Source organism: Chionomys nivalis, chromosome 11 (assembly GCF_950005125.1).
Source record: "Chionomys nivalis chromosome 11, mChiNiv1.1, whole genome shotgun sequence".
Classification (NCBI taxonomy): domain Eukaryota; kingdom Metazoa; phylum Chordata; class Mammalia; order Rodentia; family Cricetidae; genus Chionomys; species Chionomys nivalis.
Genome location: NC_080096.1, coordinates 24,024,778 through 24,039,763, shown reverse-complemented (window position 1 = coordinate 24,039,763; position 14,986 = coordinate 24,024,778). Strand labels below are relative to the sequence as shown.

Sequence of the window (14,986 nt, the reverse complement as noted above, 5' to 3'; positions counted from 1 at the left end):
CATTATAGGTTAGGAGTCCAAGTCTCAAATTAAAAATAAACCTAGCATGATGTAGTTCTAGCTGTAATCCGGCCATAGAGGAGAGCCATCGTCATACAATCACAGAGTATATTATGTTGATTGGCAGGAGCTGGGTGTTGTAGAAGGGCAGAGTTCTCCACCCCTAATCTACACCAGAACTCTTCAATGCCAAGCACGCCTTTAATAACACCATTCTGGGCTGTGTTGGATGTAAATATTCCACTCGTGATTTTGTAAGCAATCAAAGGGAAGTTTTATAGACAGGAGAGCAAGAATGGTTATAATATCTATGCAGAAAAACTCACAGAAAACAAAACAAAACAAATCAAGGAACCGAGTACCTCGGAAAAATTACTTTGTGGCTTTTCTGTAATCTGCGTCTGTCCAAAGACCTTCATCAGACACACAATAAAAGACTAGACTTTAGACATTACTCTTGATATTATTTAGGGACAAATGTATAGGATGGGTACATTAAATTTTTACAAATCAGAGTATTAAATGTAGACTCTCAGACGATCGCCTCTCATGTCTGCAGTCCTCATTCCCAGAAGGATGCAGGAGAATGGGAACACATGTGGACGTGTTGTGCCTCTGTTGCAAAGAATGTTACCTTTTCACAGCCAGGCTCTTTCATTTGCTAGCTGCATGGCCTTGACCGAGCGAGCTGCTTCTCCTCTCTGCAGCAGCATTGTTGTCTGTAAAGTGGGGACAACACACACGTGCCCCATAACTTCCTTTGGTAGGTTAAGCAAACTTGTTCCATGGGCCCAGAAGCATGCCTAGCACTCAGTGCCTCCACGACAGCCCTACTATGTGTTAAACTGCATTGTCTTCAAAAATCTGTTGAGGAGTTAGTCCCCGGGACCTGCAAATGTGACCTTTGGGAATAGTCTTTGCGGAAGATGACTTCACAGTGGGGTCATAAGGGTGTACCCTGTCCAGCACAGGACACAGATATAGCAGAAGGGCAGCATACATGGAAGGACAACTGGAGGGACACATCTGTGCACGAAGAACCCCAGAGGTTGCCTGCAGCCAGGAAAAGTGGGAAGAGGGAAGGAAAGACAATCCCCACCCCCACCCTCCCAAGCAAGGCTTCCTCACTGTGACCTTGTGTCCTCTATCTATGCAACAATGACAATATAGAATGTATTCGTTAGTCTCTGGTGTCACTTTGCTACGCCATCAGCCCTGCTGGCTAGCATGGCCTTTAGAAGAGAAAAACAGACCCATTTCCAAATGAGGAATGGAAACCCAGAGAGGCGAGGAGTACAGTTTGGTTTATCCTGTCCGAGGTGAAGAAACTGGATTTGAACCCCGCTCTCTCCGAGCCCCAGACAGCTCACTCTCCCTTCACTGTGTGACCTGTCTGGATCAGAGATGGGGATTAAAGAGGTGACATGAGAAGTGGGCGCATTCATTACAGCCTGGTCCCAGCTGAGACCCACTTCAGAGCGGGCTGATTAAGAACAGCTCATTAAGTAAGGAGCAGCAAGCATTTGAGGGGGACTTTTTTAAAAAGAATCAACTTTTATTTATAGTGACGTTCCAGTCATTAATTTCAAAGGAAGAAAGCCCAAAGCAGAAGCAGGTTCATTAAAAATTTGACATTAGTAATTTAATTAAATTGGGTCTTTGCGTCTTGTTGCGGCAAATGAAATGTTAGTTCTACACCAGTTCTCAGCCTGTTTGCCGTCGGTTCCCTCCCCTCACCTTAGCTTGCTTTCTTCTCTAAATGTTTACCTGGCCCCCTCCACTCCCAGCGCTCACACACATATCACCTCATTGTCTGTGCTGTAAGCCAGCAGCAGGGCACCAGGAGAAAGACTGGGTGAATCGGGAGTAGGGCATCATGGGAAATAAAACTGAGCCAGCAGCAGGGCATCTTGGGGAAGGCTGGATGAACCAGCAGTAAAGGATTATGGGAAATTCTCAATGTGCCAGCAATGTGGGGCGCTGGCCATAAAAAATAGAGCTGAGCCAATAGCTGGGCATCCTGGGAAATGTTCAGAGGACCACCTGCAGGGGATCACGGGAAATACAACTGAGCCAACTACATAGGATCATAGGAAACAAACCATGGGTTAACAGTGAGGAATCATGGGAAAAACAAAGCCAGCAGCAAGGGATTGTAGGAAACATCCAGTGAGCTAGCAGCAGAGGGTTGTGGCACACATTTATTTGGTGATCCAGCAAGAGGTGATCATGGGAAACAACAAGTGAGCCATAGCAGCTCATGAGAAATACTGAGCCAGCTGACAGAGAGTAGCAGAAGCAAATCCTTTTACTTGCGCCATCTGACATGCCAGAGAGAGAGAATGCTCGGATCCTTAACGTTTGCAAAGCAAGCCTCTGAGGATAGGGACCAGTACTACCTAGATGGCTATACTCCAAGTGCTGAGCACAGTCAGCCCACGATAAATTTCTGTTGCACAAACGAGCTGATACATGAATGAATAGCTTCAACCACTAATTATCGACACAAGTATGTCCCTTTAAGTCCCAGGCACTCTGTTAGTCTCCAGGGTACACATGTGAACCAGCCCCAGCCACTGTCCTCCCGGTCCTGCAGCCCAGTAGGATGACAGTGTAGCATGTGTGTAACTTTATGAATAAACCCCCAACCACCAGATGTGTTGGGGGAAATGAGACTCAAAGATCCCATGGGACTCAAAGTCACGCAGGAGACAGTGGCTGCACCTGGCTTCAGACCCAGACCAGAATAACTCCAAAGCCTGCCGTTTCCCTCTGCATGGAACTGCATCCTCACAGAAAGGGAGGAAGAGGGGAGCTGGGAGGAGAGGGAGAGGGAGAGGAAGTGGGTGAATTCTGCCCTGTAGATTGCTGAGATTGTTGAGCCTGGTGGAGAAGGTTTAGAAGTCAGGCACCAACAGCAGTGTGGGCAGGAAGCAGATGCTGCAAGGGCTTTAGAGAGACCAGAGATCCAGCCCACTTTTCTCCATTTCCCTCATCGTTGCCCACTCCGAGACGTTGACCCCTACATTATCTTTTTAGGGCCTTAGCATCCTTGTTCCATCTGCCTGGAACATCTTTGACATTGATAATTCTTGCTAATCTCAGAGATCAGCAGAGGTGTGACCTTTTCAGGAAGTCACCCCTGAGCCCCCTGCCTGGCCCGTCTTCTGTCATAGCAGGTAGGTCACCTTTAATGGTGCCTGTACCTCCCAAGGGGCTGAATGGTAGATTCACTTGATTTGTACTTAATCTGTGTGCCAGGCTTTGTTCTGAGTCCTTTGAATTCCTGAGCTCAAATGAATAGTTGCCATGACCCTTTCAGGAAGGTGCTGTTGCAATGTCCACTTAACCAGTGGGGAAACTGAGTCACAGAACAGTTCAGGGATTTCATCAGGGCTCTACTGAGGTTCTGGAGTCTGCGCTCTTTCCATCAGTCTGTGACAGGCTTCTCAAGGGTGGCTTCCTAAACTATTGGTGACAAGGGGAGGGAGGAGCTTCATGGAGAAAAACTGAACAGTGATCTTGTTCGTCAGGCTGATGTCCCTGGTCACTACTCTGTGCTGCAGTCCTGCAGTGCTGGGACAGAGCAGGGGGAGCAGTGGCCTGTAGGTCAGGGGAAAATAGGAGACACACAGGCCTAGAAGAGCTGCATCCTCCCGGTAAGAGTGACAGGTCAGGATGCTCTTGCGCCCTCCTCAAGGCCATTCGCTCCAAATAATGCGCGCAGGTGCTGTGATTCCTCTGGCTCCAGCTGCATACTGTAAGCCTGCTCCCAGCTCTGCTGGGGACACGAGAATTCAAGTCCATCTCCCCTCCTCTGTGCTTGGCCCAACCTTAACCAGCCCCTTTAACTCCCTGTTCCTGCTCTACCCCAGAAAGCTCTGCCATTGGTAGGGTGGCAGTCACAAAGGAAAGAACATCAGACTTAAAGAGCATCAAGCAAGAGCTGTCTATACTCTTTGACTCTTGTGTAGGTTCTGAATCAAGGCAGCTATGCCCAAGATGTTAGTGTGCCCCCCTCCCGGGGGGAGCCCTCTTCTTTAGTAATGAGGATGGATGTAACTCACACCCAGTGCCGCACATTTGGGGGTTCGAAGAGAAATCCTCAACCTGTGACCTCTTGCACGCAACCCGTTCTTCAGTGATCGGCAGCTAAGAGAGGAGAGCCGGTCAGTAATGCCCGGTCCTATCCAGAGAAGACATGAGATCCAGACAGCTGCCCTGGCCCAAGGGGAGTTGCTAGAGGGTCTAAGGTGTGCAAGGCTAACTGCAGCTCTCCGGTCTCCTCTTTCTCTTCTCACAGTTCTCCCGAGCCACACTTGTGGGAACCCAGGGAGGCTGCCCAACGGTGTTCAGCAAGGCTCCACCTTCAACCTGGGTGACAAAGTCCGCTACAGCTGCAACCCTGGCTTCTTTCTGGAGGGTCACGCGGTGCTCACCTGCCACGCCAGTTCCGAGAACAGCGCCACGTGGGACTTTCCTCTGCCTTCCTGCAGAGGTAGGTCACTAAAGGGGACCTGTGGGAGCTTGTGGAAGCTGGGAGGGGAGACCCAACTTCTAGTGGGATCTGTCTCTGGACGGAGTTGTGCTTCACCCAGTGAAGAATGGTTTCTGTTTTGTGGGAATCTCAAATCCAGGAACACTGAAGGTCCCTGGGTCCCCAGCTGCTCTCCCAGGCTCCTCAGCCCCACCTAACTTCCTAGTCCTTGGATTTACACTCCCCAGGTTGCTCCCATAATAAGAAGTTCACTGTACCATTGTGCCTGGCACACTGGTCCTATCTCAGAGGAAGCGTTCGCTTCCGTCGCATTAGACACCATCGCCATTAATCCCTCATCTGGAGAGCACTCCCCAGATGTCTACTGGCCTGGTGCTGGTGCTCTTCCTTTTTCACTTATAGGTTCAACTTTTTTCCCAATTCAAAAATTCCCTCCTTCCAGTGCCTCAATACCCTCCAAACTAACATGTTTCACAGCTCAAGTGACCAATATCCCATTTACCTAGGATATCCTGTTTTTAGTTCTGAAAGCTTCGTGTACTAGGAAGCCCACCCAGTCCCCAGCAAGCCGAGACATCAGTCACCCTACTATTTATTGTTCCTCCCCACTCCAAAGCCAAATAAGTGTCACTCATTCCTATTTGATAATAAGTAATACACGATCTTTCTTAAGAGCTTGGAAAATAAAAAAAAAAAAAAGCTTTCTATTGCAGTGATAAAACACCATGACCAAAAGCACCTTGGAGAAGAAAGCGCTTATTTGGCTTACAGTGTACAGTCCATCACCAGAGGAAGCCAAGGCAGGAACTCAAGGCACAGACTGAGCAGAGGTCCCGGAGGAATGCTGCTTACTGGCTTTCTCTCCGCGGCTTACACCGCAGAGAAAGAGAGAGGCTTCTTTCTTACACCACCTAGGACCTCCTGCCCAGGGGTGGCATCACCCACAGTGTCTGTGCTCTCCCCTCCTACTGCCCCAAGCTTAGCTCCTGAAATTGCTGCCAGGCTTGCAACCTATCCTGACCCCTGGTCCACTGCAGGCTAGCCCTGTACACTGTTCCCACACCATCTTGCTCCAGTCCAATGGGAATTGTTTTGGCCCTGAGACTGCCTGCCCCTTTCCGATGGTCTTTTGCATGCCTGGCTACTCTTTTCTTCCTAAACCCTTGTCTTCAAATATCATAGAGCCAGAACCCACAGATGCTTGTGTGGGAGCTCTGCTGGCAGTTAAGATGTATCTGCAGGTAGCTCTTCTGCTTCAAGTTGGAGTCTCCTCTCTGATGAATATTTCCTCTCGAAAGACTAGCCCCAGGGCCAAACCACTCTTGCCTCCCTCTGTCTGCACAGTTTATTCTCACCGGCAGGGATGAAAATTACCTGGCACACGTACCTGTTCCTTTCTCCCCACTTATGTGACAAGACATGATCAATTGATCCCAGCACCCTTGCCTGCTGGAGTCTGTCTTCCAAGAGGCAAGCCACCAGTCAACCCTGGTTGCCACTGCCTCATGCTTGCTTATTCCTCCAAGAGAACTGGCCTCAGTGGTGTTGGCATTTCCTGACAGAGCCCATGGGACTAGCGCTGATGACCGCATCTTCTTAGGTCCCCCGTCTAGCCCAGGATCTCCATCTTTTTAGGAGCTTAGCAAGAAAGACCAAGTTGATTGGGTCTGACCTTGGATCCCTCACACAGGTGTGTGGCCCTACTTGGCCTGATCCCATGTGCATTTGGCCTGTTTTGTACGGCCTCTACCCATACTCGGCCCTGGGGATGTCACCCTTCACATACTCACATTGTGAGGGACGTGTCAGAATTGTGACATAGAACTAGAACAGGAAATGGAGGAGTTAATGAAATTACATGTCTCAGCTGTAATCCAGGAAGCACCGTCGTTTCTTAAGCTCTACAGATATTACACCCTTTGGTCCACAACAGAAACTAAATACACATGTAATCCAAGTCTTGTATACAGAGCTCATATTTGCCTGTGCCTTCTGGAATTCTTCCTCACCTTCCCTCTTGCCTAACTCCCAGCCCTGCTTCTACTCTGGCAAGTAGGATGGGAACTTGGCACATTTTTCTGGACTCTCCTGTCTCCGTAAACCCACGCCGTCTAAATCTCAGTGAGCAGAGACCCAGAGGCATCTGCAGGACCAAATCCTTCACTGAAGATGCTGGGACCTTCCATCCCTGCACAGCAAATGAGTTACCACAAACATGTGACTGACTGATCCTGAGGCCTGTGGCCTGGCCTCCCCTGCTACTTCTCCCTGCTCTTACTTGGTGGCGATGCTTCTCCTAAAAGACACAAGATGCCGGCCTTCTCCTCTTTCTCCAAGCTTTTCTGCATGGAGGCTCCCTGTAACTTGGCCTTGGTTCAGGACTTCTATCCACTCTGTAAGCACAAAAGCCCTGGTTCCCCTCCTGATTTTACATTCTATAATACTCCCCTCTCCCCTAAGGCATAACCAAACATCTCTCTCTCTCTCCCTCTCTCCCTCCCTCCCTCCCTCCCTCCCTCCCTCCCTCAAAGAAACTAGAGCTTGCTGCTAAATTTTCTCCTTGCAAACCCCAGTAGCAGCGGTAGTGATGAAAACCAGGTCTGATTAGGCCACCACTATCCAATGTCAGTGTGTCCGGCCATGGGAGCAGTGGGTGCCGGCTGACGCCGCTGACAGCAGCCACACCCCGTCTGTAGTCCATGAGTGTGGCACATCTAGGACTCCCCAGGTCTCCTCCCACTCCTGCAGCTCCACACTTGGTCATCTGCTATGGCTCCTCACAACTGCAGGTGTCCCTTTGTCGACCGCCACCTACCTGCCCCACCTACACGCTCTCCCGTCCCTCCTCTCCCGCCATGGACGGCACAGGTCTGAATAAGCCTCGATGCTCACCCCAGGAGCTCTTTACCACTGACTTTGACACGTCTGTGTCTTTAACCTGGAGCACAAGATCTTTCTAGAAAGAACCCCAGACCAACTTGTCTCCCACTGTTCAGTCTCCTCTGAAGGAGCTCCCACGTGAGCCACAGGGAAAATGTCTCCATCTATACCTAGAGGAAAATCTCAGGGCAGAGGCTTCTGGCTTTGCGTGGGGCTGAGATGTGGTTGCTTCCTCATCTCAGAATCCTGGGCTTCCCTCTTACTCCAAGAGTTCTACCTTTATTGATGCATCTTCAGGACATAAGTGCTCATCTGAAAATGATTTTTTTAGGCGGTTCTTCTCAGAAGGTCAAGTCTCCCTGGAGCAGAAGTGCTCACCGGTTGCTCAGATCAGGCCAGGTACCACAGCTAGACCAGCATGGCTGGTTTATGCTCAGGAAGGAGCCTCCCACACAGGACTCTCCAGGGCTGATCTCATGAGATTAGTCTCCCCATTGGAAAGCTGTCTGCAAGTATTTACTGAATGTGCAGCAGCCTGGTTAGGCCTTGTTTAGCACTAGTGTCCAGAATGAATGCAGCCGAAGAGGGAACTCTCTGTAGGACACACAGCCAAAGCTCCCCAAGCAGACTCAGAAGCCTTGATCTGTCCACTGAAATGGGGGTTGGGGTCAGGGTGCAAGTCAGAGCACAGGCCGAGGTGGGCTATGGAGCAGCTGGGGTTCCAGGCACAGCAGCCCTGAAGCTGACTTACAAGGATCCCTCCTTCTGAGGCTCCTGGCCCATCTGGGTTCTGTCCAGCTAGCAGAGAGCAGAAGGCCAGGCCCATGGTGTCCCTTGATCTGCCACTCTAGGAACCGTCACAAAAGCAGAGGTCCCTAAGAGACACAAGCATGGTGAAAGCTCTTTGATCCCTAGTAAGGAAGACCGTGTGTGTTACAGCAGCCGGCCTCTGACTTGGAGGAGCATCGGAACAGGATCAAAGAAAGCTCTAGGAAGGGGGGAGGGATTTCAGATGCTCGGGGGACAAGAAGCAGGTGACTGGGCTTTGACTTGAAAAGTCAGAACAAGCACTGCCCACTGCCACCAGACCTCCAGGGGACGGACATTCAGTCAGCAGTTTGGACAACAGGCTCCAAGCTGCACTAGGCATTTCTAGCCTCAAGGGGTCAGTCCCTGCAGACTGTAAAGTGCACCAGTGCTTGGAGTCAGATGGGTCCTAGCAACAGCAGCTAGAGCTGTGTGGTCACTAGAAGGCAGCTAAACCTCTCTGAGCCCTAAAGTTGGTATGTTAGCAAGAGCCTTACAGGGCTAATCACTAATCTCCACTCATTCCCTCAGTGATCTGACAACTTTCTGTTAAGCGTCTACATATTGTGTACCAACGAGACATCATTCATCACCACTATTGTGGGCCATCTAGGCATCCATTAGTTAACTGCTTATTGTGGGAGGTATTGGTTTAGATACAGAAAGCTACCATGATGACTGAAGCAAACTCAAAGCCTGTGAGCTCACAGAGTTTACATCCTGGTAGTCAGAAAACAGAAAATGATCCTCCATCGAGTAAGCTCAGACAGGGTTGAGAGCTAGGAAGGCCCCTTTAGATGGATGAAGCTCAACCTTTTAGGGGTGCTTCAGGAGAGGGCTCTCAGGAGGTGGCAGGTAAACTGAGTCCTGAATGACAAGAGGGAGCCTGTTAAGTATAGACTTGGGAAGAACTTTCCAACAAAAGGGGCAGCAAGTATAGAGACGGACTTAGAGAAGAGCCTGTTAAAGGAACACAGACAGACTTCTGGGGCAACATGGGAGTGGGGAGGGCAGCATTGTGAGAAGCAGGGTGAGAAGGTGGGGTTGAGGTCAAAATTCAGAAGGCAGCCATGGTGGTGCCATGGCTTTACGTGACAAGCAGGCTCAATTCAACTTACTTCTAAAGAAGGGTCCCAGGGCTGGGGGCAAGGAGATGACTCAGTGGTAAGCTGAGTCCTGGGGAAGCATGAGGACTCCAGTTTGATCCCAGCACCCGTGTGAAAGCTGGGCCAGGCAGCTCGCACCTTTAATCCCAGAGCTGAGAAGGCAGAGACAGAGGGATCCGGGGGCTCACTATCAACCATTTAGCAAATTGATAAGCTCCAGGTTCACTGAAAGACCCTGTATCAAAAAAATAAAAATAAATAAGATTGAAGAAGACTCCAACTTTGATCTCTGTCCTCTACATGAGCCTACACACACTAGAACACACACATGTTTACACAAACATACACACACAGACTCATACACATGCATACACATTCCATCTGGATACAAGAAGGAGAGGCACTGTATTTGGGCAGGGGACATAGGGGAAATAGTTAGCAGGTAGCTGCTGCAGGAACCTGTAGCTCACAATAGACCCAGGTAGAAGACATACAGGATCTGGGTCTCAGTTTAGGGTATAACTCACAGGCCTTGCTAATAAGCAAATATTTGAGAGTGAACAGAAAGCTCTCCCTAAAGTGCTGGCCAGATAGGAATGATGATGGTCAAATCGAGGGTGACCAGGACAGGCAGGGGTCTGTGCCCTCCAGAAGCTCAAGAATTAGATTCCTTAAGGTAAAATTTGAGTGTGCTTGTGATACAGCTTTATGGGGATGATCTTTCTGCAGCCAAAGGTGTCCTGAGTTAGCCTTGACTATGCAGCAAGAACTGACGGGGAGGAGTCAGATGTCCCAGATAGTAGTGCGGATAGTAGGGGACCCAGGTACCATCCATGGGGCCTGCTGTGACTGTCAATCAAATCGAACAGTTTGCAGCTGGGGTAAATTACAGTGTGGACTGGGAGTAACTGAGCCTGAACCATGCAGCTGCAGCTCTTACAGTCGACCTGGAGCAGGACAAGTCACGGTGTGGGGTCTGCAGTCACATTCCTTCTTCCGGGTCTGCGCCTTGTCATTTGTATCAATTTGCTACGAGGCTTTGGGCTCATCCCTCAGTCTCCTTGTGCCCATTTTCCCAGCAGTCATTGGGAATAATGGCACTACGAAGTTCAAACTGAACCGAGATTCTGCTCATAGATGCTTCTGGCAGAGGGCTTTGTTCCAGCTACTACTGCGGCTCTCTGCCGCAGACACTGCTGGCCAGCGTTGATTGACATGCTGGCCCGGCTTTGTCTAATTTAATCTTTACAGAAGCCTAAAGAGGCCATGGTGTTGCCAGCCCCTGCTGCCAATGAAGGGGCCAAGGCCTGGAGAGACGGGTGGGTGGTTCCACTTGTGGGGTAGTAAGAGGTAGTGACACCGAGATAGCCCACGCTGTGCTCCCGCTGCCTATGGTCTTGACCGCCACTGCCCGCCATGGGCAAGGATGTTGGCCATCTAGTGACCCCAGCAGAAGACTCACAGTCACAGTAACATATTGATGGTTGAAGCTCCTTCCCCTTGCTAGTGCAGGACTTGAGATCTGGACCCTCTGCTTGTTAGGGAGGGGAGTGCCAGGAAGCCTAGTGTATCTGCCTGAGCACAGCTGGATCAGGCATGGCTCAGCCAGGCTTGTGAGGCAGAGAAGCAGGTGTGGGTGGAGGCAGCTCTGAAGCCAGGGAGTCCTGGGTTCAAATTTTGGCTCTGGCATAGTAGCTCTAACTACGGGGCTGTTTTTTTTTGGTTTTTCGAGACAGGGTTTCTCTGTGGTTTTGGAGCCTGTCCTGGAACTAACTCTGTAGACCAGGCTGGTCTCGAACTCACAGAGATCCGCCTGCCTCTGCCTCCTGAGTGCTGGGATTAAAGGCGTGCACCACCATTGCCCAGCTTACGGGGCTGTTTTAAACTTAGCCTCCGTTTCCTCATCTGAAACATGGAGGTTGCCGAAGTTTCTTGTTAGGGGCTGTGACAGGATACTCAGATCAAAACAGCTGACAGGAGAAGGTATTTCTTCTGGCCTGAGTTCAAGGGCCTGAGGCCAGTCACAACAGGGAAGTCAAGGTTGCAGGTGCTTGGAAGCAGCTGGGCCACATTGCATCCACTGTTAGGAAAAGAGAGAAGAACGAGGGTGCTTAACCCCCTGTCTCCTCTTACAAAGTCCAGGATCCCAACCAGGGAATGGAGCTGCCTACAGTGGGCAGTCTTCACACATCAATGGACACAGTCAAGAGAAGCCCACACAGGCCCCATCTTCCGGGTGATTCTGGTTTCTGTCAAGTTGACAGATGACACTAACCATCACAGGGGTGACACAGCAGACTTCCTAAGTGGCGTGGGGGTTTCCAGTGCACAGCCTAGCCCATGAGGGACACTCCACAGAGAAGTGTTCCAGCCCGCACTGATCAGATTTCCACCGCTGTGACGAATCCATGAGAGAAAATGCTAAAGAGGGGGAAGGATTTGTCTCGGCTTGTGGTTTCATTAGCTTAGGGCTAAGGTCAGCTGACTCCCTTGCCTTGGGCTCCCGAGGAGGCAGAACATGGCAGTGGGAATGTGTGGAGGAGGCTGTTCACCACAGACGTCCAGGAAATGCGAAGAGAAGATGGGTTCACAGGCCAACAGATGGCCTCAAAGGACACATCCCCAGCAACCTATTTCCTTCAACTGTGCCCCACCTCCAGAAGTTTCCATCAAATTATGAACCCATTAATGGGTCAATCCATGGAGGAAGGCCCTTAGAATCCCATCACCTCTTGATGACGGGCTCTCCTCGTTGAGGCCAAGAGTTCAACATAAGCCTTTTGAAGATTATTTTCTGAAACTACACCAAAAGGATGAGCTGAATGTCGCTCTCCCCTCAGGAGGCCCAGATGAGGGGACACTGTCTGTGGAAAGAATCTGGTGGCTAATGGCACTATTCTCATGAGCCTCTGGTTAGTACCCAAAGCTTCCATCTGTCGGTCCAGGAGGAAGAGGTCATGAAATAAGTGGTCTTTTTATTTGTTTGTTTTGAATGACAGGCTAGGGCTATGTAAGCCTTAGCTCACTGTGCATTTCTTTTCCCATGATGCATCTGGCTTTAATAGTGTGCATGCCCACTTATGTATGGGCACAGGATGGCAAATAGGGTTTTTCCCTAAAGATCCATTCCGAGGACACCGGATGCCTTACTGCAAAGGTACCTAAAGTCAGTTCAGAACCCTAACCCTAATTTCAGGTGAGACTGGCCAACTGCTTTGTTAGGAGACAGTGCCTATGCATCTCAGTTTGGGGTGGGGGATGGGGGCGGTGTCCCAGGTTTCTAAGAGCATGGTTGGGAAAGGAGTGGGGAGGGGCATGCGCGCACGCTCGCATTTCAAGCCACAAGAGGTTTCGGGTTGCTGACTCTCCCTATGTACCAGCCTTGGGCCTGTGCTTTCAGGGAGTCTGAGCCTGGTTGCTTCTGGTTCACTCTGGGGTTTCAGGATAGTGACTTCACTCCAGAGTGTGTGGCTCTGTCACTCCTTTAAGGACAAGGGCCCCAAGCGGGAGGAGATGGACAGAATCTGCATAATTAGTTACGGGGATATTTCAAAGCATATGATGGGGAAGGTCTGATTCTAGAAAGATCCTTAAAGCTGTGACTCTTAGGCCAGGACCCTATGGCTCCCGGACACCCCAGGATGCTCAAGAGGGGGGCCTCGCATCCTTCTTCCTTGTTCTTCTCATTCTTTCCTGCGCTGTGAGTCACTGAGCAGAAGGGACAGAGGGATGGCTTTCTGAAATTATAGTTAATTGGAGAGACTTCAGGAGAAGCTAAAGCCAATCATAAATAAAGTCATAAGCTTGGGAAGGCAAATAACAGCATGGCGCACCTGCACCCGGGACGCATGACTTGATGGCGGCGCAGGAGGCCCACTGCCAGAGGAGAAAGCGTAGATGAATATTTTAAGGCCTGGGCATCAGCTGAAGGTCGTATTTTACGACTCCAAAGTTGTAACTGTGAAATACGATGTCCTGTTGAAAGTGTGGGGAAAATCTCCAAACAGCTTTTACAGCAATCTTCAATCACAACGGGAAGGTTTCAGAGCCGGCGGGTCAGAGGAGCCCAGGGCGGAGGAAGAATGACAAATTCTTTGAGTGCACAGGTGACTCTGGTCTAAGGGTTCTTCGAGACCTGGTTCCTGCTTTCAGGATGGTCCACGAGTCCCTGACTGATGCTGGGACGTTTGAAAGTCTTCCAAGGACCTAACAAGCCACTGTCAAAATGGAAGGGTCTTTAGTGTAGAGGAGACTGCCGTCCCGGTATCAAGACTGAGCTAGAACCCTGACCTAGCCACTTACTGTGTGGTCTTGACAATGTAACTTAACCTCTCTGATCATCAGTTTCCTGCATAGTCTCTTGGTTCACCAGATACTCATTGAATGCCTGCTCATGCCAGGAAATGTGCTGGGTGCTGGGCACGGAGCTGACGGTCTCTACCTTTGGGGAGTCTGACCTCTAGAAATGAATTGAGCCATAACATCATTAACCAAAGAAGTGTGGGAAGTAATCACAGGAAAGCGTATGGTGTGTGTGATGGGGCTAGGGCTTGTTTCTGGAAAGATCCTTGAGGAAGTGCCACTTAGACAAAGACCTAAAAGCTTAAGAAGCGACAGAGTAGGCTCAACAAGAGAGAGAAGATTCCAGAAAGAGAGATAAGTGAACTTTGGTGAAAGGATCCAAGAGGGAGCTTATGCTGCCTTAGAGGGAGGGGAGCTTTCCCTGATCTTGAGTGTCAGTGGGTTAGGGGTGGTTTTTGCAGGGCGAGAACATAGGATCAGACTGGCACTCTTGTGGCCATCTAGCCCCGCCATTATGAGAGGGGATGGGAGATCAGGCTGAGATGTGGGGGAGGAGCCATGGCTGAGGTGACCTCCAGGTGTGTGCCTGGACATGGGAGATGTCAAATAGTCAGTAGGCAGGAACAGGCCCATCCCTGCAGACCCAGGTCTAGGACAGGCTGCACAGAGGCCAAGTTTGGTGAACTGAGGAGAACACAGCGTACAGGGGAAAGACCTCAGCCCCAGGCCAGCCTCCCCCTATCCCCTGGACACCCTGGCCAAACAACTGGACACCAGGCCTAGGCCAAGACTTCCTGCAAGCCCTGTGGCTCTCGACTGGAACACCAGCTGCTCTGGCCAGGCTCCTCTGTTCCACAGCACCATCCGGGTACCTCCCTGAGCACCAAGGGTGTCTTTCTCCTCTGGGTCTGACCCCTGACTCCCTGCTGAGATCCTTCCATCTGCCAAGCAGAGTCCAAACCCTTCAGCAAGACTTAGTGGCTTCTCTAGTTGACTGCCCGTCCCTCCCACTCCGGCTCCTGGCTCTTGCACCCAGTGCTTATGGTCCACCCTGATCCACTTGCTTTTCCACACCTCCTCCTTCCTGATCCCTTTTCCCCTTCTCTTATTCCCCTCTCAAAGATGGGTGAATGTCCCTTCCTTCAGATGTCCCTCCCCTGCGACCATCCAGGGAGGCCATTTGGTTCCCTCCTCCAAGAACCACTCTTCCACATCTACTCTAGCAAGTGAACTCCTATTTATCCCGCAAGACCCAGCTCTAATGAGGCCTCTTCTGTTTCTCCTTCCCGAATTGACTCATTTAAGTACCATGTTTCACTATTTATTTATATCCTTAGAGAGCGAGCTGGCTCTTAGGAGACCAGACCTGTGACAATTGCTCACACAGTCACAA

At 50.4% G+C, this 14,986-nt stretch overlaps 1 protein-coding gene across 7 annotated transcripts in view; it reads left to right on the top strand.

Annotated features, from left to right (window-relative positions):
• Nucleotides 1-14,986, top strand: part of Csmd2 (CUB and Sushi multiple domains 2) — a 543,351-nt gene that overhangs the window by 194,858 nt on the left and 333,507 nt on the right. For all 7 annotated transcript variants that reach the window (XM_057784126.1, XM_057784125.1, XM_057784122.1 and 4 more), the window contains exon 4: nt 4,304-4,498. In XM_057784126.1, the coding sequence (XP_057640109.1) occupies nt 4,304-4,498 (195 nt within the window). The remainder of the gene's footprint in view (nt 1-4,303; nt 4,499-14,986) is intronic.